Source organism: Anabrus simplex, chromosome 4 (genome assembly GCF_040414725.1).
Source record: "Anabrus simplex isolate iqAnaSimp1 chromosome 4, ASM4041472v1, whole genome shotgun sequence".
Lineage (NCBI taxonomy): Eukaryota > Metazoa > Arthropoda > Insecta > Orthoptera > Tettigoniidae > Anabrus > Anabrus simplex.
In genome coordinates, this window is record NC_090268.1 from 76,726,656 (window position 1) to 76,752,810 (window position 26,155).

The window sequence follows — 26,155 nt, forward strand, 5'->3', positions numbered from 1 at the left end:
TAAAACTTTAAAATTTATCTTTTCTTTTGGAACTTAACATTTTTCTCCATCTAGTCACCCTCTGTAGTATAGGCCTAGCCTCTGTAACTTAGGGCCATCAGCCCAGATAGGATTTTGAGTGTTTCAAAGTGTATTTCTAAAGGAGTGCAAGTGTGCATCTCCTAGCATTTCGTTTACGGCCGATACCTTGAACCTTTCTTTTTGATCACTAAGGCCAGGTAGAATTGATTCTTATTGCCTCTGTTAAATTTTAACTATTCATAGTCAAGTGTAAACCAGACTGTCGAGCGGGTAAGACAGTAAACTATTTTGTAATGATCTAAAGTAAAATTTGGATTAGAAAATTGTGCCTTGGGGAGGCTAGATTGTAATAAGTTTTGGGAGCGCAGTCTCCTAGAGTATTGATTGAAGGAAGCAATGATGCTCTTTTGAATACTGTAACTTTGGAGCTACAAGCTCTTTCTACAAATTATTGTGTACCTGAACTTTTATTGTTCCCGTTATTTGAGCCGACGAGCTTCTGATTTGCTGTTGTTGTTTACCAAAGTTAAGAAAAAGGCAATATATAAAATATTCAATGTTAGTGTTTTAAATTCTGCTTCGATCTTTTCTCTGTCCATCCATTCACGCCCGCACCTTGGCGCACTTGGAACTTTAATGAGAAGATGTCACCACTGAAATATTAAGTAATTGTTTTGTTGTGAAGTTTCCTAAACTGACTGAATTTCTCCTTGTTTGTTTTGCTATACATCAAGAAGTTTGGACATCTTTCTACAGATGACACTACTAAAACTTATGATCATGCACTCTGGTGCAAAGAGAAAGAAAATATAATTTAAAGAAGTTTTGTATTTCTAGGTTGTCCATAACTGATCGCTGTTCATTTATTTTTGGATTGGCAACACTTCCCTTTCTTTCCGCCACTTTTGAATCGGACCAATCATAAATTTTGGTAATTAATTTTTCAACCAATCTCGCATTTCTTGTTCACTTTCAATCTGCCAATAAAAATTAAGTTGGTGTGTCCTGATTAGTCTTGAATGATCTCGAACCTTCCCTGAGGGTATATAAACTGCGGCTTTTCATGTTTCCTTGCCATTTGATCACCGTCTTTATTAGTGTGTGTGTTAAGGCAGGAGACGGGGCCGCCTCCTTCTTCGGTCAGCAGAACATCTATAAGGTAATGGCCACATAAAATCATTCTTTCTTGCTACCTCCACAGTTTTATTCCAGGGAAAGGTCCGAATCTTTAATTACGCAACAATACTTTTCTAAAATGTAACTTTTCTTTCGGCTAATGTAAAAACTTCATAAAATTTTTAACTGTAAATCGGGGATAGAGAGTGAGTTACCCTCTCGAGCTGCCCTTCATCTTGATTTGAGGTTTCTGCGATTTAGCAACCTTTTTGTAATGTATTACAGTTATTTCCATGCGTGCCACCTCAAGTAGCTTGGGATTAGCCCATGTTTCATCGGCCGAGAGCCCTGTAGGTTTTAATTCTTCATTATCTGGGAGTGCAGTGTACGCCTCCGTTCAGTTTGTGTTCGGGCCGTTTATTTAACCTGTTCTTTTTTCGCAAAGGCCCTGTAGGTTGGATACTAGATACCCCTGAGTAAAAACCAATTCTAATTGTAAGTTGTGCCTTGGGAGGCCAGAGATTGTAAGATTTTCATGTGATGTTGCCTTGAGTAGGCTAGTAGCAACTGAGAGCCTGTTAGCTCTGTTTCGAAGTTTTGGTAATAGTAAAGTGGGCCTCTGGAAGGCTAGATGTTGTATTTTGGGAGCAAGTGCTCCTGAGTTAGAGAATTTCTGCCCTTGAGTAAATGATTCCTTGTTTGAATTAAATTTGTAAACTGGATCCGGTACCTCTGGAATTGTAATCTAGGGGCTTGCAGCCCAGAATTGTCAGGGTCTGAATCTAGAATTTTCCAATTTCTGAAATTGTCATTGTACCTTATGTTTTATTGTTACGTCCATTCAGTGAATAATTGTTAAGTTTGAAGTTCTAAAAGAAATATAACCTTTTACAATTTTAATTCAATTATTGATATTGTAGTTAGACCCATTCAAGCCCGCACCTTCTTTCACCATCTCTGCGTTCCACACAAACCCCGGAACAATGATGATGATGATGATGATGATGATGATGCTTGTTGTTTAAAGGGGCCTAACCTTTAGGTCATCGGCCCCTATTGCCAAATTGTATGAGGATGGTTGTCCAGTTGCATTTCCTATGATAAATGTTACAATGATGGTTGCCCAGTTACATTTCCTATGATAAGTGTAACAAGGATGGTTGCCCAGTTGTATTTCCTATAATTAGTGTTATAAGGATGGTTGCCAAGTCGTATTTCCTATAATTAGTGTTACAAGGATGGTTGCCCAGTTACATTTCCTATGATAAGTGTTACAAGGATGGTTGCCTAGTTGTATTTCCTATAATTAGTGTTACAAGGATGGTTGCCTTGTTGTATTTCCTATAATTAGTGTTACAAGGATGGTTGCCCAATTATATTTCCTATGATAAGTGTTACAAGGATGGTTGCTCAGTTGCATTTCCTCTGATAAGTGTTACAAGGATGGTTGCCCAGTTGTATTTCCTCTGATAAGTGTTACACGGCTGGTTGCCCAGTTGTATTTCCTATGATAAGTGTTACAAGGATGGTTGCCCAGTTGTATTTCCTCTGATAAGTGTTACAAGGATGGTTGCCCAGTTGTATTTCCTATGATAAGTGTTACAAGGATGGTTGCCCAGTTACATTTCCTATGATAAGTATTACAAGGATAGTTACCAAGTCGTATTTCCTATAATTAGTGTTACAAGGATGGTTTCGCAGTTTTCTTTACTCTTATTAGGTTTGAGAGGATTAGAAGTGTGAAACCCGTGAGATTCCTCATCTTGGTTCGTTTGTCTTTTTAAAGCTCCCTACGAACTTACTATCGTTCCCTTTCCAGGCTGCTTCTTCTGGTCCTTTGTTTACTTCCAAGTACCGACATTCTCGCGTCCTTTTCTGTTGAATTATTGATAATAATCCATTAATAATCCTCACGGTCTTAGGCTTCTTAAAATAGCAATCATTATCAACTAATTGAATTTCTTCAGGCTAAACTTTCTCCCTTGTGGACTATTCACTAATAATTTCAATGTACTAGCCTAGTGATAAAATAATCTTATGATACAGTGAAATATTATATTTTACAACAAAGTAATTTTATTTGTTATTGTTTCAGGCCTTTCTGTGACATCGGTTTCACTTGGAGCTCTCTTCAGTCAGGTGAGTGCAGCAGCTTAAGTTCTTATCTTAGCCTGGCTCATTGCCTTAGCTCCTACCTTCTCACTGTAGCAACCAATGTCAATCAGACTGCATGATGAAGAATATTCGACTTTGTACTCCTTATTATAATTTAATGAGCATCCTCAGAGGTCACAATCTAATCTAATGGAATTGCCGTTTTAATAAATGTCAAATCAAAAATTAAATTTAAGTTTCATATCTTTGCAAGCATGTGTCTAATTTTTGGTCCCTTCGCTCTCGTTATAACCGATTTCGACTGTACTTTTCTATCCTTATTTTAGTTCATTGTGTAATTTGTTTGTGTTAGAAGAAGATTATCTCTACGAGTAAGTAATAGTGATGCCATTTTGAGCTATTTGCCGTTATTTTGTTCTACTACCTAATTTAGAATAAACAATTCGGTAATGAAATGTAAGTGATTTGTCATTGTGAAAGATGTATTTGATGCGTGCCTTTGCCCAGCCACTCCGCACCATTACCCGAATGGGTGTGGAATCATGCATATGTACATATTAAAAAAAAATTCACCGGGCGAGTTGGCCGTGCGCGTAGAGGCGCGCGGCTGTGAGCTTGCATCCGGGAGATAGTAGGTTCGAATCCCACTATCGGCAGCCCTGAAAATGGTTTTCCGTGGTTTCCCATTTTCACACCAGGCAAATGCTGGGGCTGTACCTTAATTAAGGCCACGGCCGCTTCCTTCCAACTCCTAGGCCTTCCCTCTCCTATCGTCGCCATAAGACCTATCTGTGTCGGTGCGACGTAAAGCAACTAGCAAAAAAAAAAATTTCACAACTTCACTCAAATACTGCATATCAGTTTCTTAATTTCGGTAAAATTACCACATTAATATTCATTAATTCCGGTTTAAAATTACATAACCAGTTCAATATTTGCTTTACGCTTTGATTGTCAATAACTGAAATGCCTTAGATGCCTGGATCTTCCCTCTTTTCCATGCTATCAGTAGCATTAGCTACATACTATGTATAATATAGGAGTTTTGTCTGTACGTTGCTCAGAATTAAGAAAGAATGGCATTTGTGTAGTAGCCGTGTCCACAGTAACAAGGAAATATTTTTTTTAAATTTTTCGTCATCTATGTAGTATGTAGTGTATGTATGTGCATCGCGAAAAAATGGCTGAAGAGAAATGAATGAAAATCGATATGTAAAGTCGGAGAATCACTACATTCTCGCTGAGTGAAAAGGTAATTTAGGGGAAGGCCTAAAATTCATTTAGTCACGCACGAGTTCTTTTACGTGCCAGTAAATCTACCAACACGAGGCTGACGTATTTGAACACCTTCAAAAACCACTGGACTGAGCCACAATCGAACCTGGTCACTCAGCCCACTGAACTAGCTGATTTATATACAGGGTTATTCACCTAAGATGTTACACGTAAATAACTTCTAAACCATTAAAGATATCGGCATTCTGTTTTCATATTCGTAAATGATACCCAGAGTCTTGTAAAATAACGTGCTACTTATTCTTATGGGATGATTAATAACCGAAATATTGATACTAACTCCATATTCTTAAATGAAACGGCAGAAATGCATACAGCTGGCCTAAAAGTTCAACTGCGTACAAGTTCAAATATCTAAGTATTTTGAAAATCGGACAGTTACGTTTTGAGATAGCAATAAGAATGCATCTGGGCTTTTGCGTACCGCATCAGACAGCGTACGGTCGGCCAAGGACGTACTGGCACGCAGCTTGTTTCCTGGCATTGATTCCAGCCACAGAACGGATACCAGGCATGTACTGTAAACTATCGTACACATAATGTGATGTACCGTAATATACCCTGGGTGTGGAACGTTATTGTATGACTGGGGAACACACAACGGGGAAGGGAGATTCTTCGGACATTATTAATTTTCTTTTCTAGAAGGAGCTCTTCCGGTGTCCTGTATTATGTATATTTCTCAATTCATACAGTAGTATGTACTGTACACTCAAACCAGTGACAATTATAGCTTTCGTTATGTTCCTTTGAAGTCAAAGTAATTATTTTATTCCTTTTAAATACATCACACCTCCCTGTCCTGTCATGAGTTCGCTTGTCATACACACTTTGCAAACCCATCACATGTGTACGATACGTTTACATTCTTGGTATACATTCTGTGGCTGGAATTGCACTCAAGAACCTGCTTGCGCGTCAGTATGTCCTTGCCCGACTTACGCTGTCTGATGCGGCATGCAAAATAGCGCATTCTTTTCTTATTGGTATCTGAAAAAGTAACTGTCCGATTTTGAAAATACTTACATATTTGAACTTGTACGCAGTTGAACTTTTAGACGAGCTGTATGAATTTGTGCCGTTCTATTTAAAAATATGGTGTTAGTATCAATATCTCGGTTATTAATCACCCCATGAGAATACGTAGCACATTATTTTACAAGCTGATGGGTACTATTTAAGAATATGAAAACAAAATACCGATATATTTAATGGTTTAGAAGTTATTTCCGTGTAACATTTTAAGTGAATAACCCTGTATATCTACTAACGTTATTAACTTGAGCCGTATCCAGTGCTCGACTGTTAACATTACCAATGGAACAAGTATGTTCTTCCCTGGAACAAATTTTCTTCTTTCAGTGAAGACGTAACTCAAAATACAGTGGCTCAAAAAAGTATTGGTCTGCCCATAGTCGTTGGTATGAACGGAACAGTATAGTACAAACAATGGTGCATAAAATGGAATTACACGTATGTACATCAGTAGGTTCAATATGGGGCCAAGGAGATACACGCTGTTTGGAAACAGACCAGTAATACACGCCAAACAAGTAGGCTATTGGTCTAGTAAACAATATCGTCGTGACATTGTGCTTTCTGCCGAAAGTCGGGCTCATTATGTCTGTGCTGACACGTTGGATGGTAATAGCCAGCAATGTTTCCGCATTCAGCTAGCAATGGGAAGGAAAATTAAAGAAACAACCGTGGAAGAAAGGAGGATTGCAGTGCGACTATTTCAAAAAGGTAAATCTTCCAAGGACATAAGTTAACTTACTGGATGAGCTGTTACAACTGTCAAAAATATTGTGTACACGTACAAAGGAACAAAGACAATAGAAAATAGACCAAGAAGTGGCCGCCCCTCGAAGTTATTAATACAAGACAAACGACAAATTGTTCGTGAAGTAGCCCAAAATCCTCAACTATGTGCGTCGAAGATAGCAACTGCCTTACAACAAGATGTAGAAGTGCAAGCGTCATCTGAAATGTGCTCCGCGAAAGAGGATATGCGGGCAAAACAGCCCGTAGAAAGCCGTACAGCAGTAAGACTACCAGGAAGAAGAGATTTGCGTACGCTAAAGAGCACAGAAATTACAGCTATGAGGATTGGAAGACAGTCGTTTTTACCGATGAGGGTAAATTTACCCTCTTCAGGTCAGACAGACGAGTGACTGTGTGAAGGAAAACGAATTCTGAACTTGAAGAGAAGTATCTGACTGCTACTGTGAAACATGGAGGTGGTTCCCTGATGGTGTGGGGTTGTGTGAGTGCGAATAGTATAGGTAATTTAGCCTTTATTTAAGCGACTACGGATCACAAAGCATACATGAACATCCTCAAGACACATCTTCCATCAAATGTACAAAAAATGGGACTCTCAGCAAAGTATACGTTTACGCAAGGTAACGACCCCAAACATTCAACCCTGAACACGAATGTATGGCTGTTATATAATACACCGAGTTGGATGGAAACTCCACCACATTCTCCCGACATCAACCCCACCGGGAATTTGTGGCACTATTTGGAGCAAAACGTGAGAAAGCATGCGATATCAAACAAAGCTGACCTGAAAGAAGCCTTAATCACCAAATGGAATAACATATCAAGGGAAACTACGGAAACCTTGATACGATCGATGCCAAATAGGTTAGATGATATTATAAAGAGGAAAGGAGGACCTACCAAGTACTGAAACATTCACGAAGGATCAAGAAGCTGTGTTATGTTAATTCAGACCAATACTTTTTTGGTCACAAGTGAAAATGATTGTTTTAAGTTAAGGTGTTTTGGTTATATGGATATGGACTAATTATGTTTTTCTTACAATGCATATGTTGCACAAGATGATAGGCAATCAAGGATTCTAGTATATGTCAATTTTTATCATCATTCCATTTGATTCCTCGTCCTCACATGTATCATATCTCGACAGGCCAATACTCTTTTGAGCTACTGTACATTGGATGAAAAGAGAGACGAAATACTCACCCGGCCATAAGGTGTTTAGTGGCGACATTCATGACAAAGGCAGACCTCGCTAATTCCGTGGCTCGAGGACTCGTACTCACAGCCTTTGTGTGCTTGAACGATGGCGAGTTTAGGTCTAGAGAGGGCGAGACAGATTCCAGCTCGTCTCGAGACCTCAATTCCTCCTGTCCAATCTCAATGGCAGCCTCCAGATCGCCGGTATTGATCGCTGGGTGACTCCAGATCGGGTCTGTCGGGGTCGGACTGCCTGTAAAAGAGGTTACAGATCTAAATTAGGCTTCAGATATGGATGAAATTAGATAGTCCCATTCACTGTGCCCAACAAAAAATATTTTTTTCAGAGAAGAGATTAATCAAGTCTGAATTCGACCTGAGTGGTGAGTTCGGCTCGCCATTTCTATTAACCGCATTCATTATAAGGATACGGCTGTCTAAATATTTGAGTAATTAAGTGTCAAGCATATTCAAAGGTACCGGTAAGATACGTTATGGGGCAAAACTGATAACAGTGAAATGGTTGCTCATCTGCCGTCTACGTTTCCCTATTTATTTATTTATTTATTTATTTATTTATTTATTTATTTATTTATTTATTTATTTATTTATTTATTTATTTATTTATTTATTTATTTATTTATTTATTTATTTATTTATTTATTTATTTATTTATTTATTTATTTATTTATTTATTTATTTATTTATTTATTTATTTATTTATTTATTTATTTATTTATTTATTTATTTATTTATTTATTTATTTATTTATTTATTTATTTATTTATTTATTTATTTATTTATTTATTTATTTATTTATTTATTTATTTATTTATTTATTTATTTATTTATTTATTTATTTATTTATTTATTTATTTATTTATTTATTTATTTATTTATTTATTTATTTATTTATTTATTTATTTATTTATTTATTTATTTATTTATTTATTTATTTATTTATTTATTTATTTATTTATTTATTTATTTATTTATTTATTTATTTATTTATTTATTTATTTATTTATTTATTTATTTATTTATTTATTTATTTATTTATTTATTTATTTATTTATTTATTTATTTATTTATTTATTTATTTATTTATTTATTTATTTATTTATTTATTTATTTATTTATTTATTTATTTATTTATTTATTTATTTATTTATTTATTTATTTATTTATTTATTTATTTATTTATTTATTTATTTATTTATTTATTTATTTATTTATTTATTTATTTATTTATTTATTTATTTATTTATTTATTTATTTATTTATTTATTTATTTATTTATTTATTTATTTATTTATTTATTTATTTATTTATTTATTTATTTATTTATTTATTTATTTATTTATTTATTTATTTATTTATTTATTTATTTATTTATTTATTTATTTATTTATTTATTTATTTATTTATTTATTTATTTATTTATTTATTTATTTATTTATTTATTTATTTATTTATTTATTTATTTATTTATTTATTTATTTATTTATTTATTTATTTATTTATTTATTTATTTATTTATTTATTTATTTATTTATTTATTTATTTATTTATTTATTTATTTATTTATTTATTTATTTATTTATTTATTTATTTATTTATTTATTTATTTATTTATTTATTTATTTATTTATTTATTTATTTATTTATTTATTTATTTATTTATTTATTTATTTATTTATTTATTTATTTATTTATTTATTTATTTATTTATTTATTTATTTATTTATTTATTTATTTATTTATTTATTTATTTATTTATTTATTTATTTATTTATTTATTTATTTATTTATTTATTTATTTATTTATTTATTTATTTATTTATTTATTTATTTATTTATTTATTTATTTATTTATTTATTTATTTATTTATTTATTTATTTATTTATTTATTTATTTATTTATTTATTTATTTATTTATTTATTTATTTATTTATTTATTTATTTATTTATTTATTTATTTATTTATTGAAGAGCTGGAATGACCAGGCCACAGACAGACGTGAGCCGTGAACATTTTAATTTTTTGGAGGGGGGGAATAGCGTAGAGTCCCAGGGCAAAAACTATGCCGTTTTACTCACTTGTTTAATAGAAGTGTTCGATGAGTCGAAAAATTTCAATTCACTGCACTGGCGGGGAGAAAAAGCTATCTGAATTCGAGGCAAATTTTGCCTCCAAGTCAGGGGAGAAATCCCCTCTTCGCTGCTAATTTGGTATAAAATGAATGTAGAATTTAATACAAGTGAAGAGGAAAAAGCTATTCTTAAGAAACGGCTTTTTCAGGGTTGAATTTGGAGTTATTTCGTGAATGGTGGTGCTGTAATTTGGGATAGGCTGAAACTGTAATTCTGTAATTCTAGACAGGTCACAAGTGAACCTCTGCCATTATTCCGTTAAGTGTACACACTGATCATTCCAATCAGCACGTCAGAGTAGGGATCGAATACCTGAAATACTATGATGAACCAGTGTGTTACGTACCAGCAGTATCAGAAAATGTATGAACCAGAGGAATGGCATGCTAAAGAAGGAAGTTATCTAACTCCCCAGCTATTTCCCGCCAATATTCAGGCAGGCTGTTATCCTCGGTACACAGCAGTAATCCTGTCTATCGGAGATAAGTGGCAGCATAAGAGAAAAGGAATATCACAACAAACAATGGTCAATCTAATGTTATTGTTGATCAATTTTATGAGCTTTCGATATTGTAGGCCTTCAAATTTTTTTTTTTTTTTTCCGACTCTGAAATACAACTCTTACCACAGTCGGTACGGTAAAACTGAATAAAACATAAATGATCGGAAATTGTATTATTTTGTTATGTAGTACTTGACGATAGAACCAATAATAATAATAATTTCGTGTGGCTATTTCTAGCCGAGTGCAGCCCTTGTAAGGCAGACCCTCCGATGAGGGTGGGCGGCATCTGCTATGTGTAGGTAACTGCGTGTTATTGTGGTGGAGGAGAGTGTTATGTGTGGTGTGTGAGTTGCAGGGATGTCGAGGACATGACAAACACCCAGCCCCCGGGCCATTGGAATTAACCAATTAAGGTTAAAATCCCCGACCAGGCCGGGAATCGAACCCGGGACCCTCTGAACCGAAGGCCAGTACACTGACCATTCAGCCAACGAGTCGGACGATAGAACCAATAACATAGGTATTTAAAGATTAAATTTTACGCACCTTCCCCTAAACTACCATTCCATTCAGGGTGAATAACATTGTTTATAGCTTAGAGTGTAGTTTCTTATTCCCTGACTATATACAGATTTTCATTAAATTATGTTTACCCATTTTCTCCTGGCTCGGCGTTGACATGGACTTAGCAACAAAAATACAAATTTATGAATATCTCTGTTTCAGAGCCGGTACAGAAAAAATGTATAAGGCATAAATGATCGCAAATTTAATTATATAGAACTGTAGTTATGTATCGATAGGGCCACTAATAACATAAATATTTGAGGATTAAATTTTAGGCCTTCCCCTAAACTACCATTTCACTCAGCATGAATAAAATGATTTATAGCCTAGATTGTAGTAGCTCATTCCGCGACTTTACATACCGATTTTCATTAAATTCTCTTCATCCGTTTTCTCGTGATGCACGTACACACAGACAGACAGACAGACAGACAGACAGACAGACAGACAGACAGACAGACAGACAGACAGACAGACAGACATTACGGAAAATTAAAAAGTGCATTTCTTTGTTTCTGTGGACACGACCGATACAAAAATACCACTCTTTTTAAATTCTGAAGAATTTACTAACAAAATTCTTACTTTGTATATATATAGATTGTGCTGTATGCTATTCATTAAAAAATGAATTTATTCAGTAGCTCACCTTTCAGAGGCCATGGCTGCTTAAGTAGGATCAGCATCTCCGCCGAAGAAGGTACCGCGGGGGTCGTCCCGTTATCATCGTCTGTGTCGTGGTTTACAGAGTACGATACTGTTATCACAACAGCAGCTATAAACACCGTCCTGGAATCAAATGAGCATTTATGTTAACGAGATTTATATATATTCAGTATATTTCCAAAAGTTAATAACATCTCCTTTTGAAATTGTTCCGAGGTATCTGTGGAACAGCAGAGGTGAAAGAAAGTGCGGGGGTGAACAGGTCTCAGGCTACGAAATTAAAGTTAATTAAAATTTTAACAAGGTTATATTTTCTTTGCAAAATCAAGAAATAACAAGAATGGCAGGTACAGAGTAGCAAAGCCAATATTCGAGAATGTACAATTACAGAGTTACAGGATTTGGGCTCCGAGAGCCAGACACACAATTCTTGAGCAATTAGCCCAACTTTACGATATACAGAATTCAACAAAGGGGCAGAAGACCCCAATCATGCCCAGGAGCACTTGCTCCCAATTACACAGTAAAGCCTCCTCGAGGCACGCAGAACCAAATTTCAAAAAGAACAAACCGCTCTCAACGTTCAAGCCTATCAAAGGCCACACCAAATTCCACCTTCAAGCTGTCCTCTAAGGACATAAACACAGGGGTAAAATACCCAACCTACTGAGGCCTATTAAGTGAGAAAAGGTTAATTACATGGCCTCTAAAATACCAATTTGAGAGGAGGCGATATGCACTCCTAATACATTTTGTTTAAAACCTACTTGGCACTAGGCCGTTTATGCAAGGGCTAATCCCATACTAAAGAGGTGACTTTTAGAAGGAAACAATTTACATTACGTTAAGGAAGAACCGGTTGAGAAAAATAAGTTCACCTCAATGCAATATGAGTGGGAGCTAGAGAGGGTTAAGCACTCTCTATCCCAATATGTAGTTAAAACAGAAAGAATTGACACCGAGTGTCTTTACATTATTAAAGGAAAGTTACATGGAAAAGGCTTCGGACCTGCCCCGAGAGTTAAACTGCTGAGCTAGCAAGAAAAGAAGTTATTAAAAGGCCATTACCTTGTGGCTGAACTGCTGCCCGAAGAAAGAGGCGCTTCCCACCCCCTGCTACGTACTTTACACACTGAAAGATGTTACTGAAGTGGCGCGGAGACCCGAAAATCAGCAGTTTATATACTCTCGCGGAAAGTTCGAGGCGTTTCAGGAATGAGAACACCCTCCCACAATAACTTTATTGGCTAGGGTTAAGCAATATATCCCCTTTGGAGAAGATACACCTGATTGGTCATAAATTAATTAAAGAAATTCGGGATTGGCTAAATTCAAAACAAGGGGAAAGAAAGGGTTATACAGCCAACTTAAACAATAACAGAAAGAAATTTAACAAGGAACAAACTTTTGAAATAAAAATTTCTCCAAAAGAACAGTTCTTTCACTTCGCACTAGGGTGCACCATTGTAGTTCTTCAGTAGTGTCCTCTAAAAGAGAAAGTTCACACTTCTTACTACAGGTAAAACAAAAATACATCGAAAACGACCCAGTTCAGAAACTTCAAAATTTCCAAGTAGTGACATCTTCTGAGAAACTTGAAAATTAATACAGTAGATAAAGTTCAGACTTCCTCCAGCAGAGGAGTTTCAACTGGCGCAAAGTTTGAATTAGCGGCGTGGAGGTGTACCGCCCAGTACAGAAATTACTACAGAAAGTTATACATAGTAGGCCTATACATATCTCCTGTCAGAGAAATTCGACGGAAGATAGACATGTATTGACCAAACTCAATCCAAATAATCAATTACCGATACAATATGTGAATTTGAAGTGGCAAAGAACACGCTTATACGGTCTACGCAGTGGCGTATACTGAGGGCTACCAAGGCTATCGGTGAAGCCCAAATCTCAATTGAGAAAAATGGAAGTATAAAGCACATTCTTGCAGATAATGTTATTCTTGCGACCAAATAACGCAGGCTGCATCAAGGGCTGGGGAAACTACTGAGCAGGGTCAAGGCCGACTTGACATCGGCCATACAAGGCAAACATTTAAGTGGTCTGATCTGAAATTAGAGGCATTTCAGTACGATCAAATACGATTATGGATTTCACCCGAAATTTACAACTGGAAAAATGAATTTCATATGCCATCACTTTCAGATAAAAAAGTCCCACTGGAATCGCCTGGAATAAGTTGCTCAAACGGAAAAATTAAGTTACCTCCACCTTCAATAGCACTGTTTTTTATACAGGGTGTATCCGTGATGATATCAACTTTTAGGTATGATGGAGGATGGCAAATGGATCAATTTGAGATAAGAAACCTGAGTCCGGAAACGTTCAAGTCAAAGTTTGTTAATAATCCAAGTTTTTTTAAGTCCGTCCGTTCTTAACTGACGTCGAGGTGTCGAAAATTTGTTCCGCAATAGTTCTTTAACGTGCTGGAAGCCAACGACATGGGGTTGTCACCTATCGACACCCTTAAAAGCCACCGACCTCAGTCGGGTCTGAACCCGTTTAACTTGGGATTAGTAGACCAACGCTGTATCCACTACACCACTGCGGCCGACAGTCAAACGTTAAGTTGATTTCTTCTTGAGGTGCCATGTGAAAAGCCTCGTGTATAAAACCCCTGTCGAGACTGAAGAGGATCTCTTCGCAAGAATTCTGCTGTTCAAACGACACCAGGGATACGCCACTTCGAACATTTGTTATATTCTTGTGAAACTTGTGCTGGTAAACGGATTTCAATGAGTAGAATTTTGCTTGACTTTTGACTCGATCGTTTTCGGAATATGGTCCCTTATCTCAAATTGATACATTTGCCACCCCCTGTGGGTGGGGGACGCAGACGAAGAATACACCCACGGTATCCCTTGCCTGTTGTAAGAGGCGACTAAAAGGTGCGACCAAGGGATGATTGTAATTAGAACCATGAAACTACTTGTGATAAGTACCACCAAGTGGGGAACACCATGGGTCGCTTTTATTGCGCGTAGTACCACTGTGTTAGGTACCAAATAGGTTTGTGATTAGTAGCAACAGAGTGCGTTGCCGGCTTCTACAGCACCTGTGATTAGTACCACTTCAGGAGCGACACCATGGTTCTGGCTTACCTATGATTAGTACCCACTGTATGAGGAACACCACGTGATAGTGCGGGTCCCTGTGGTTAGTACACTTATGTGATGAACACCATAGGTTTGCGTTGCCTGTAAATGGCACCGTAATGTGCGAAACACCTTAGGTCTGTATTCCATGTGCGAATTTCATTACCTGTGAGTAGTACCATACTGTGTGGAATACCGCGAGTCTACGCTACTCTTGATTAGTACAAATACCATGGTTCTACTTTCCTAGCGATAAGTACTATTATGAGGGGCCGATGACTTGGACTTTGGACCCTTTTAGACTAAAAGCATCATCGTTTCAGTGTTATGCTATAGACGCAGTCCCTTAGTCAGTAATACTATTGTTTCACGTCAGTTTCTCTGAATACGAGACATTGAAGGTCGGATCCACTGACTGTTTAAAATTCATATCCATTCATTCATTCTTCGTCCAACCCCTGCGGATGGGGGACGCACATGTAGAATACACACCCGGTATCCCCTGCCTGTCGTAAGAGGCGACTAACAGGGGCCCAAGGGGCTCTCAACTTGGGAGCGTGGATTGGCGACCACGGGGCCCTTAGCTGAGTCTTGGCATTGCTTCCACTTACTTGTGCCAGGCTCCTCACTTTCGTCTATCCTGTCCGACCTCCCTTGGTCAACTCTTGTTCTTTTCCGAACCCGACGGTATTAGAGCATTCGAGGCCTAGGGAGTCTTTCATTTCACGCCCTTCGTGGCCCTTGCCTTTCTTCGTCCGTTACTTCATCTTTCGAAGTGACGGATCCCTTCTTTCTTCTCTTCTCTCTCTCTTTACCCCCTGTGGATGGGGGACGCAGACGAATAATACACCCACGGTATCCCCTGCCTGTCGTGAGAGGCGACTACAAGGGACGATCAAGGGATGTTTGCATTAGAACCATGAAACTACTTTTGATTGGTACCATCACGCGGGGAACACCATGGGTTGCCTGTACTTGCGAGTTGAACCACTATATTCGGTACGAAATGGGTTTGTGATTAGTAGCAGCAGAGAGTTGGTTCCTCTGTGGGTTTCCAGTACCCGTGCGTCGTACCCATGTGAGCACCACCGCGGGTCTGGGCGTAGCCTGTGAGTTGTACCACTATATGAGCGACACAGTGGGTCTGCGTTGCCTTTGATTAGTATCCACTCTGTGAGGAACACCACGGAGCCCGTGGGACCGGCACCCGTGCCTAGTACACCTAGGTGAGGAAACTCATTGGTTTGCGTTGGCTATGAGTGGCGCCATTGTGTAAGAAACACCATAGATCTGCGTTACCTGTACGAAGTACAATACTTGTGATTAGTACCGTCTTGTGTGGAACACCGTGAGTTTCGCTACTTTTCATTAGTACCCCAACATGACAAATAGCATGGTTCTACTTTACTCGCGACATGTACCATTCTGTGGGGCCTTAGACATGAATTTTGCACCCCTTTGGACATCAAGCAACATTGTGCTTTATGAGTGGTCCCTTGGTCAGTACTCAATTATGTATGATCTTTATTTGAGTCTGATCCACTGTATTTTGTTTGTTTGTTTTCTTTTTTTTTTGTTGGGTTCATGTCCATCCATTCATCCTTCATGACATTTATTTTTGGTCAGTGGATGAATTTGACATTTTTGTTCTTTCATTTCGTACCATTAGGGGCCGATGACCTCGATGTTAGGCCCCTTTAAACAACAAGTATCATCATCATTCTTCGTCCCCATGTTTTGAGTTCTGGTCAGTGGAGGATTTTGGACTTTTAATTTGTCATTCCATTTCGTCTCATTTCGTACCATTAGGGGCCGATGACCTCGATGTTAGTCCCCTTTAAAAACAAGCATCATCATCATCATCATCAACGATAGATTTGCCGTCCTCCATCATCCCTGAAAGTTTGTAACATCATCACGGTCACACCATGTATATACATCAGGAACTACTTCCGAGTCCATCCACTTCCTACAAAACATAAGGAAATACAATTCATGCTTTTAGATAACATCTTTTGGTACAACAGCAATGGCAAAAGAAACTGGTTTCACGCAACTTTCAAAGTGTAAGGCCAAATTTATCCCTTAAATGAACAGCATTACATATGTGCAAAGGAGAATTTACTTGCTAGTTTTATCTGCTTTACGGTTTTACACGTGTACATTTACTTCCACCTTGCAAACTGAGTCGCTAGTGTATTGAAAAATGAACAATCTTTTATGTTATGATTTTTCTTGCTAATCAGTTGGACTGAAATATAAACTTGAGGTAAAACCAAATAAAATGTTGTTTACTTCAGCGAATTCGTGAGTGAGGTACATCCCTAAGATTGAAGTGTGGCATCAGCCACAGTAATCGTACAGCTTTGTATATACCAGTGGGTAAAATATTCAAATTTCTGAACATTTTGACCGATCCAAATAAATAAATAAATAAATAAATAAATAAATAAATAAATAAATAAATAAATAAATAAATAAATAAATAAATAAATAAAACTTCATTTTCACAATTAATTTCTTCAATATTTTTCTGATAATAATGTATTACTTTTGGAATGAAAAGCCATGATATTTAAAAGAAATAATGAATTGTTCATTTAAGGGTTATCACCAAGCTGGATCAGTTCCTGCCTTTCCTAATGAGCATCCGATTTGTTTTTCAAATTTACTTTAAGAGGGACGAACAACAAATCGATCAGCGCTGTAAAAAAACATTCTCGGGGCTAGAAGAGAGAGCGTGTTATAGCACTACGGAGATTGTTGCATGAGTATAACAATTCGGTAAATATGTTTAAGATCGCCTTGAATCGAATGTCGAATATACTGTAAGGTTGTTAGATCAGCAGACAAGATACCAGTAGGTGACCCTGAACGACGTTTAAGTGCTCTGACTATTAATGAAGTGGCCATTGTCATGACTGCAGTAGGCGTGACGTAATTGTTCATAGACGGACCGAAGTTTTGCAGTAGATCGTACGATAGCCTTCAGTATCCAATAATACAGTGGGTGAAGATGGGTACCACTTTAATCTCAGGCATACTGATCCTGGTAGTGATAGACAAACAAAGACAAAGCCACCTCCGTACAAGCCATGAAGGCCCTTGGAGGAGTGGAAGGTAAAGGCTTCCACCATTGTTAACCGCGGCACGCAATGGGGTAGAGCGGTTAGCTCTACGCCCGGCCGCCTTTGCCCCTAGGAATTAACCTGGTACTCATTTTTGGTGTAGGCTGAGTGAACCGCAGGGCCATATGCACCTTCGGAAGTGGAAATCTCGTTTCTCAGTTTTTACGGCTTCCTAACGGGGATTCGAACCCACGTCCTTCCAGGCGAACCGAGCACGCCTTTACCGCCTCGGCCAGGCAGCCCCTAGTAGTGATAGAACCACTAATAAATAAGCATCAGCTATGAAATTTTATGTCTACAGAATAATGATAAGGCCCGAATTACCAAATCATATTCTGGAATGTGAACAGCATTTTTATCAATTTATAGTCTGTATGTACGCCAAGCTTGAGAGTGAACGTCTGCTCTGCATCCAAATAAACCAAGAGATAGTTCGGGTAGATGATTATATTCATTTAAGGAATGTTGTAGCCAATGATGACAATGTTTCAGACATTGGGAAAATAGTTATATTGTCTGTCTGTTAGGTCATCAGCCCAGAGGCTGGTTGGATCCTCAAATAGCACCACCAAAGGTTATGCGGTTATAAGGAAACCACAAAAACCAATAGCAGCACCAAAATGAGGCGTATTAGGCAAGATGAGGCGTGAGGTAGTTTGCCATTGCTTTCCTCACTGGGTCAGAAAGTACTATTGCAGCACGACTGACCCTATGAGCAGCACCTTTCATAACACTCAGATGCACTAGTCATGCTCTGAATGTCATTACTCAGCACTACCCATACCCCAGCAACTTCCATATTGTCACAGCCATGGATGTTGACTGGGACTTCGGTGGAAGCTACACTTTACTCCGGCCTGTGCTAAGAGATGGTTACAAGAGATGGTTTGACGGATTTTCGAACATCTTTTAGCGATTTTCAGCGGTAACAATATCCACCTTTCATCACCAGGAGAAACAAATAATATAGAACATAGTATGGTCTACTCATTCCTGTTGTATTGAACTTATGCTGCATACTACCACTCGCTTACTAGACCAGCTCTGGCCCACAGCCTCAGTCAGTATTTTTTACAATCGTTACTGTTCTCTTGATGAGCCGGGTAGTGGCGTGTTTGATAACATGTTTCTTTCGACATCAGGTTCTTTTTGGTACGTCAATGTATCGAAAGAAAAGGTTAAAAAGCAGTCAGATATTTCGTAAAGAGTGGTTAAATAATTAAACTTTAAAATACTAGTTGGTTGAGATTCCCAGTGATCCCAAATACGGACGGTGCGGTGCATGTATTGACAGTGCAATATAAAGGCGACATTGTTTGACATTAATTCTTTCTACACTTATCGAAAACAATGAAAACCGGAATTTAAGTGAAAATAACTTTCGAAATAGATTTGAAAATTTCCGTATGGTCTTTGCTGCTGTGAACTGCGAGATAATCTTTGAAAAAGAATACTACCATGTGGCTTCATATGAAACCATAGGACCTCAACTCAGCACATCTGCTTCAGAGCATATAGTGCGCGGAGGAGAATATGCTGAACTCCTGTTCTGAAAGTGGGGAGTGTTGAGTTAACCTCTTTTATTTAAAACAGCTGGTATATGCTATTTTGCTTCAGTTTGAAATTTAGCGGATTTTCAACTAAAATATAGCGGAGAAAAGATTTATGAGTTAGCAACAGTGGATCTAACAGCGAGGATTTTTAAACATAAACTTAACTTAACTTAACTTAACTTAACTTAACTTAACTTAACTTAACTTAACTTTCATTTTCACAATTAATTTCTTCAATATTTTTCTGATAATAATGTATTACTTTTGGAATGAAAAGCCATGATATTTAAAAGAAATAATAAATTGTTCATTTAAGGGTTATCATCAAGCTGGATCAGTTCTTGCCTTTCCTAATGAGCTCATCGATGTAATAACTAAGAGCTACTCGCTGTTGGATGTATTCAGTTTACTGGCAGAAAAGAGGGCTTCGACATGTCCACATATTATTTTGAGATAATTACTAAGCATGTGATTCATGGACCGTTTGGACCAGTCACTCCCAATCGCCCTGCATGAAATAAAGACAACGTACAAAGAGGTGACTTCCAGAATTTATGCAGGAAACCGTGACAGGGGAAGATGCCTGCCCTTTTTATGGAAGACGGAAACTAGAAAATACTGCGACTATCAAAGAGAAGGTCGATAATCAGTTCAGACACACTGAGCCGGACAATATATGGGTAGTACCTTATATTTTTCTGCTTTGAAAAGTGTTTCAAGCCCACATCAATGTTGAATATGACAATTCATCAAAATTCATTAAGTACATTTGTATAAACGTCAACAAGAGTAGTGACATGGCAGTGTTTCCAATTCTAAATGAAAACAGGAATGTCAACAAGACCACACAGTATCAAATGGCAAGGTATGTCAGTAGTAACGAGGCAATTTGGCGTATCCTAAATTTCCAAGATTTTATACCTGGAATAAATCTAGAAACGTGTTCTGCAAAATAAAACAAGAAGCATTCGTTTCAGGACATCGTGTGCATACACGTGATGCCCTTACGTTGTGTATAGGCGATCCATCCGAACCATCATTGGTTCATTTCTCTGGCACGGGGGCTGGGTGTATGTGTTGTCTTCATCATCATCATCATCATCATCATCATCATCATCATTTACGCGCAGGTCGCCTACGGGAGTCAAATAAAAAGACCTGCACCTGGCGAGCCGAACCAGTCCTGAGATCTCCCGGCACTAAAAGCCACACGCCATTTCATTTTTTCATCTAAAATATAGTAAAATGAAACTGCCATCCTTCGATAATATTCGAGAAGTTTATGTTCGTCGTCTTTACGCATTTTATGCAAATGATGGAATTTACCGAGTTCACGTCGATTTTCATAAACTGGGTGCTCTGAATACCTTCGTCTGTGTATATAGCTATATTTCAGGAGCTATTTTCATATAAAGATAACTGTTCACGTTTGTAAAGAATTCGCTCAGAATGGCATCCAGTCACTATCGAGAACAAGCGCGAAAGCGTCTACTAGATACTAGCATGTTAAAGAGCTAGTACAAGCGAGATGTTCCGTAACCGCAGCCTTACGGAGTGTGGGGACCTGGCCGATCTTCGCCGTAGTCTAGATCTTCAGAACACCACGTCCCTCGTTCCATCGAGCATTCAGCAAACCTCGTTATCCATTTTGAGGGACAGTGGTCTGATATCCGCTTTTAACGGCGAAACTTTATTCTTGTTATATTTTATATTATAATCAGATCAAAGAACGTTCTTTGAAATGCGTTTTCATATGTTGGTTATAATCTTTAAATCTGGTTTTTAATTTTAAACCATTTTTTGGTACAAGTAATAAGTGTAGTTTGAAGTCAATACCTTATTCACTTTTATATTTTTTTTCACAAATTGCAATGTCTTAAAAATGTGAATTGTGAATCAGAATCACTAATTATTGTAATCTCATATCGTTGTTGAACAACTCAAACCACGTATGTCACAATGTTCTTCCTATCCATTATTTTCCTTAAGACTGGTCACACCTCCCAGCTACATATAGATATGCAGTCCAGCAGCACAATTTTCGTTGTGTTCATTTTCGTATGCTGATGTGTAAAGGAAAATAAACCTTAAGGACATTATTCTGTAGGAGTGCGTAAATGTCATGCAAACATACATTCCTAGAGTGCGGTACGGTAAGGTTCATTTTCCTTTACATGTAAGCATAGGAAATTCAACACAAGGAATTGTTCTGATGGACTAAATCTCCATACGTGGCTGAGAGATGTGACAGGAACATAATGGGTAGGAAGAGCATTGTGATATACGAGGTTTGGTTTCTTCACCAACGATGTACATACTCACCCTAACGAGTAATTAAATTTTAAATAATAATATATCATGCCATTAGGGGCCATCATCCAGATGTTAGACCATCTAAACAACAATCGTCGTCATCATCATCAAGAATACGATTTTGTGGATACTGAAAAAGTTACGATCAGACATCGGCTTTTTAGGAGGTCGTGTTAGAATGCAAACTAATTTCGTTTGTAGGAAGTGTCATGCAACCCGTTCTACCAGAGTGTAGCAAGAGTAACATAAATTCCAGGAGTTTTATAGGCCGTACCCCTAATATGTATGCAAATCTCATAGCATGCCCGTTGTACAGGGTAGTGCACACTTGTTGCTCGCTTAAGTAAGTTTGCATTCTATCCTGTCAGTGCCTACAAGTCCGGACTCTAGTTCTGATGTTCCTGTTGTTGATGCTGCTCTTACTTCCTGTAGGGCATCTTGGCGATCAGCTCCATGCATTTGTTCTGTGGCACTTTGCCTGATGTAACCGATGTCGGTGTGGGTATTTGTAATTAACTAGAACTACGAGGGCGAATTAAAAAGTAAGTTACACTTCCAAGTTACGGACAGTTATGAAACCACCTACACATAGACAGCACGGCTATGACAGCATAGAATGTAAGTTCACTTTTCCACATAGTTCCCAAGAGACTCTAAACATTTCTCGGAACGGTCAACCAACTTTTCAATTCTGGATGCGTAGAAATCACCTCCAGTGCTATGTAACCACCTAGAAACAGCTGCTTTCACCTCCTCATCGTTTCGGAATCGTCGTCCACCGAGTTCCTTTTTCAGCTTACCGAACACATGATAACTGCATGGCGCTATGTCTGGACTGTATGGAGGATGTTGCCATACCTCCTACTTGAATCGCTGCAGCAGTTCGGACGTTTAGCGGGCCGTGAGAGTTGTTGCGTTATCGAGCAACAAAATCACACCGGCACTCAATTTTCCCAGCAACTTTTCTTTAATTGCCTTACGCAACCAATTCAACGTTTGACAATAGGGCGAGTTGATTATTGTGCCTTTCAGCACAAATTCCACGTGCACCACACCCTCCATGTCAAAAAACGCTGTCGCCATCACCTTTCCTGCTGAAGGTTGGACCTTGGCCTTCTTTTGTGGTGCTGGTGTGGTGTGCACCCTTTCCATCGATGTTCTCTATGTTTCGGGGGTGAAATGGTGGATAACTCGCCGCAGGAACTCGTTTCCCTCCACAGAATACCGTTGCAAAAATGCCAGGGACGATTGGAAACCTTGTCCCTTATGAGCATCGGTGAGCAGATGTGGGACCCATTTTTGAGATAGTTTACGAAATCCAAGGTGTTGGTGAACAAAGGAGAACACACTGTCATACGAAATGTTCAGCATGCTGACAGATTCCTGCATGGTGATGCGCCTGCCTTCGGGATATTCGTCCGTGAGATCCGTGCGTCCGGCGTTCACCCCATCCTCTGCTAACCTTTTCATTTCTACGTAACTGCTGCATCCTACATTAATCAACCGGTCAATCACTACTGATCTACATTTAGGGCAGTCGCCCAGGTGGCAGATTCCCTTTTCTTAAATGAATGCAAAGAAATTGGAAATTTATTGAACATCTCCCTTGGTAAGTTATTTCAATCCCTAACTCCCCTTCCTAAAAATGAATATTTGCTCCAATTTGTCCTCTTGAATTCCAGCTTTATCTTCATACTGTGATCTCTCCTACTTTTAAAGACACCACTCAAAACTTATTCGTCTACTGATGTCATTCCACGCCATCTCTCCACTGACAGCTCGGAACATACCACTTAGTCGAGCAGCTTGTCTCCTTTCTCCCAAGTCTCTGTAATGATCCCATCCACACGGTCAACATTTGCAACGGTACTGGACGTTACGGACCTGCCTTCGCGATATTCATCCGTGAGTACCGTGCGTCCGGCGTTCAAATTGCTTACACCACTTTACAATATCTGGGCGAGAAATTGTACGGTCACCATATACAGCGGTGATTTCACGATGAATGTCCGTGTAACTGAGTCGTTTAGCCTATAGAAAAATCTGATCGTTGCGCGCACCTCCAATTTTGGAGTGAACACCCAGTTGACGCGCCATTGAGCCTAGCCCGCTCTGCACACACAACACGACGGAATACCACATCACCCTTCCTGTAGAACGTGTCACTGTAGCTTGCTCCTCATTGGCCACGGTCACGACACACAGCGTGCTCTCACGGCGACCTAGTGTAACTTTTGATTCACCCTCGTATAACTGGGAACCGCAAAGAGAAAAATATGCTGAAGGGACATGTAGGACCATAATGGCCTAGTCCAGACAATGGTAAGAATAAACGAGAGAATCGCTTGCCCGTTGAGGAATACCAGTGGCTAACAACAGCAAATAATTGGGAGGTAAGGGACACAAGACAAGAAGCAAATCAGAACTCATGCTGCTATAAATGGATGCGAAGAAACACTCCTCATACTTACAGAATAGCAGCGCAGACGCAGCACTGGAACTGACGTATCTTGGAGCGGTACACTCTGTTGGGATTGGTCATAAACACATAATTAGGGGCGGGCGCCCCTGATCGGAGCGGCGTCCGCTCGGACTCCATCTTACTGTAACAAAGAAGGACGCCACAATAATTAGATGACACGTTTACAAGAAAGGAAACATTTATAATAATAAGGGTGTGTGTGTGTGTGTGTGAGAGAGAGAGAGAGAGAGAGAGAGAAAATAACGAAAATCAGTGTGTACTCTGTGGAGAAGAAATGGAGGAAGCGCATCTAGTAAGAGTTGATAAGGCAACCGAAGCACTGAAAGCAAAATATCTGGGAAGTGAATATAAAATAGAAAGTAAGGGAGAATTCTATAAAAGGCTAAAACTATTAAATGTTCGAACCCCACTGTCGGCAGTCCTGAAGATGGTTTTCCATGGTTTCCCATTTTCATACCAGGCAAATGCTGGGGCTGTACCTTAATTAAGGCCACAGCCGCTTCCTTTCCACAACTAGCCCCTCCCTGTCCCATCGTCGCCATAAGTGTGGATTACACCGAGAAGAATAGCAGATCTGTTTTGTATTTTAAACAGTGTGTGGGAAAAGGAAAGTTAAAAAATCAAAACAAATACAAACGAGAATAATGAAGGATAATTAATATAATTAATAGTAGGATAAATATAATATCAAATTTTGTAATATATAAATTGTTGTATTGTCGTTTCATTTAACTCCTATTCATTTTTTTAATGCTATTTGTTCGGGACGTCGACTTAGAAAGATCGTTTGCCTCTACTTGCACCACATGTGAGGAACCTGCGTGTATTTTGTAAATGGCGGAAGTGTAAAGTGTTGAATGTGAGAAAAGGAACGTCCCCAGGCCAGGGATATTAATCATTTACAATTAAAAACCCCTGACCCGGTCGGGAATCGAACCCGAGGCCGCCGAGTGAGAGGCGGACATGTTGCCCCCTACACCGGACAGCCGTTAAGGCATATTGTTAACGATGGGGTACACAAAAGTAAGCATTCAATAAGCCAAGGAAAGGGAAGATACATGTTGTCCTAGACAATATAGTATTGTTAACGTCTAGGACAAAACAAATTAGATTTAGTGTAGTGATAGTCAAATGTCCGCCTCTGTGGTGTAATGGTTAGTGCGATTAGCTGTCACCCCCGGAGGTCCGGGTTCTATTCGCGGCTCTGTCACGAAATTTGAAAAGTGGTACGAGGGCTGGAACGGGGTCCATTCAGCCTCGGGAGGTCAACTGAGTAGAGGTGGGTTCGATACCCACCTCAGCCATCCTGGAAGTGGTTTTCCGTGGTTTTCCACTTCTCCTCCAGGCAAATGCCTGGGTAGTACCTAACATAAGGCCACGGTCGCTTCCTTCCCTCTTCCTTGTCTATCCCTTCCAAACTTCCCATCCCCCCCCACATAGCAGGTGAGGCCGCCTGGGCGAGGTACTGGTCATCCTCCCCAGTTTTATCCCCTGACCCAATGTCTCACGCTCCAGGACACTGCCCTTGAGGCGGTAAAGGTTGGATCCCTCTCTGAGTCCGAGGGAAAAGCCAATCCTGGAGGCTAAACAGATTAAGAAGAAGAAGAAGAAGATAGTCAAATTATTCTAAGAGTAAAATATAATGCAGGTATCAAACTTTAATAAATTGCAGTAAACGAGTGCTCACTCCCTAGTTTCAGGCGATCCGGTAACACTGGCGACATACAACGCTGCACCTGCGTAGCAGCAGGTTTTGACCACCTGCTCCCTACGTTGTTCCGTTGAGCATCGTGTGTGTGCCGTGTAAGACGTGCTTGACACAGTGCGTGTTTAGTGCGTTGGTTCTGAACTCCGAACGACCAAACGATCAATGTATAGTTTTGTTTTAAGCTTGGCAAGACACCGAAAGAAACGCATGCGATGCTGGTACGTGTTTACGAAGATCAAGCACTGTCCTTGAAGTGTGTGTACGAGTGGTTCGCCCGTTTTCGAGGAGGCCGGGAAAGTGTTTCTGACAACCCCCGTAGCGAATGACCGACGATCGCCGTCAGGGACGAAAACATTGAGAAGTTGAGGACATTAATCACGAACGATCGGCGATTAACTGTGCGCATGATAGCGGATGAACTGCAGATTA

The 26,155-nt window shown here is 38.8% G+C and overlaps 1 protein-coding gene across 1 annotated transcript in view; it reads right to left on the reverse strand.

Moving 5' to 3' along the window:
* The window catches only part of LOC136872176 (uncharacterized), a 95,354-nt gene extending 71,219 nt beyond the window's left edge, over positions 1 to 24,135 (reverse strand). Inside the window, exons 1-3 of the mRNA XM_067146014.2 lie at positions 24,008 to 24,135; positions 11,413 to 11,552; positions 7,543 to 7,771 (exon numbers count right to left, since the gene is read on the reverse strand). Coding sequence (XP_067002115.2) covers positions 7,543 to 7,771; positions 11,413 to 11,552; positions 24,008 to 24,135 — 497 coding nt within the window. The remainder of the gene's footprint in view (positions 1 to 7,542; positions 7,772 to 11,412; positions 11,553 to 24,007) is intronic.
* Between the last annotated feature and the right edge of the window lie 2,020 nt (positions 24,136 to 26,155).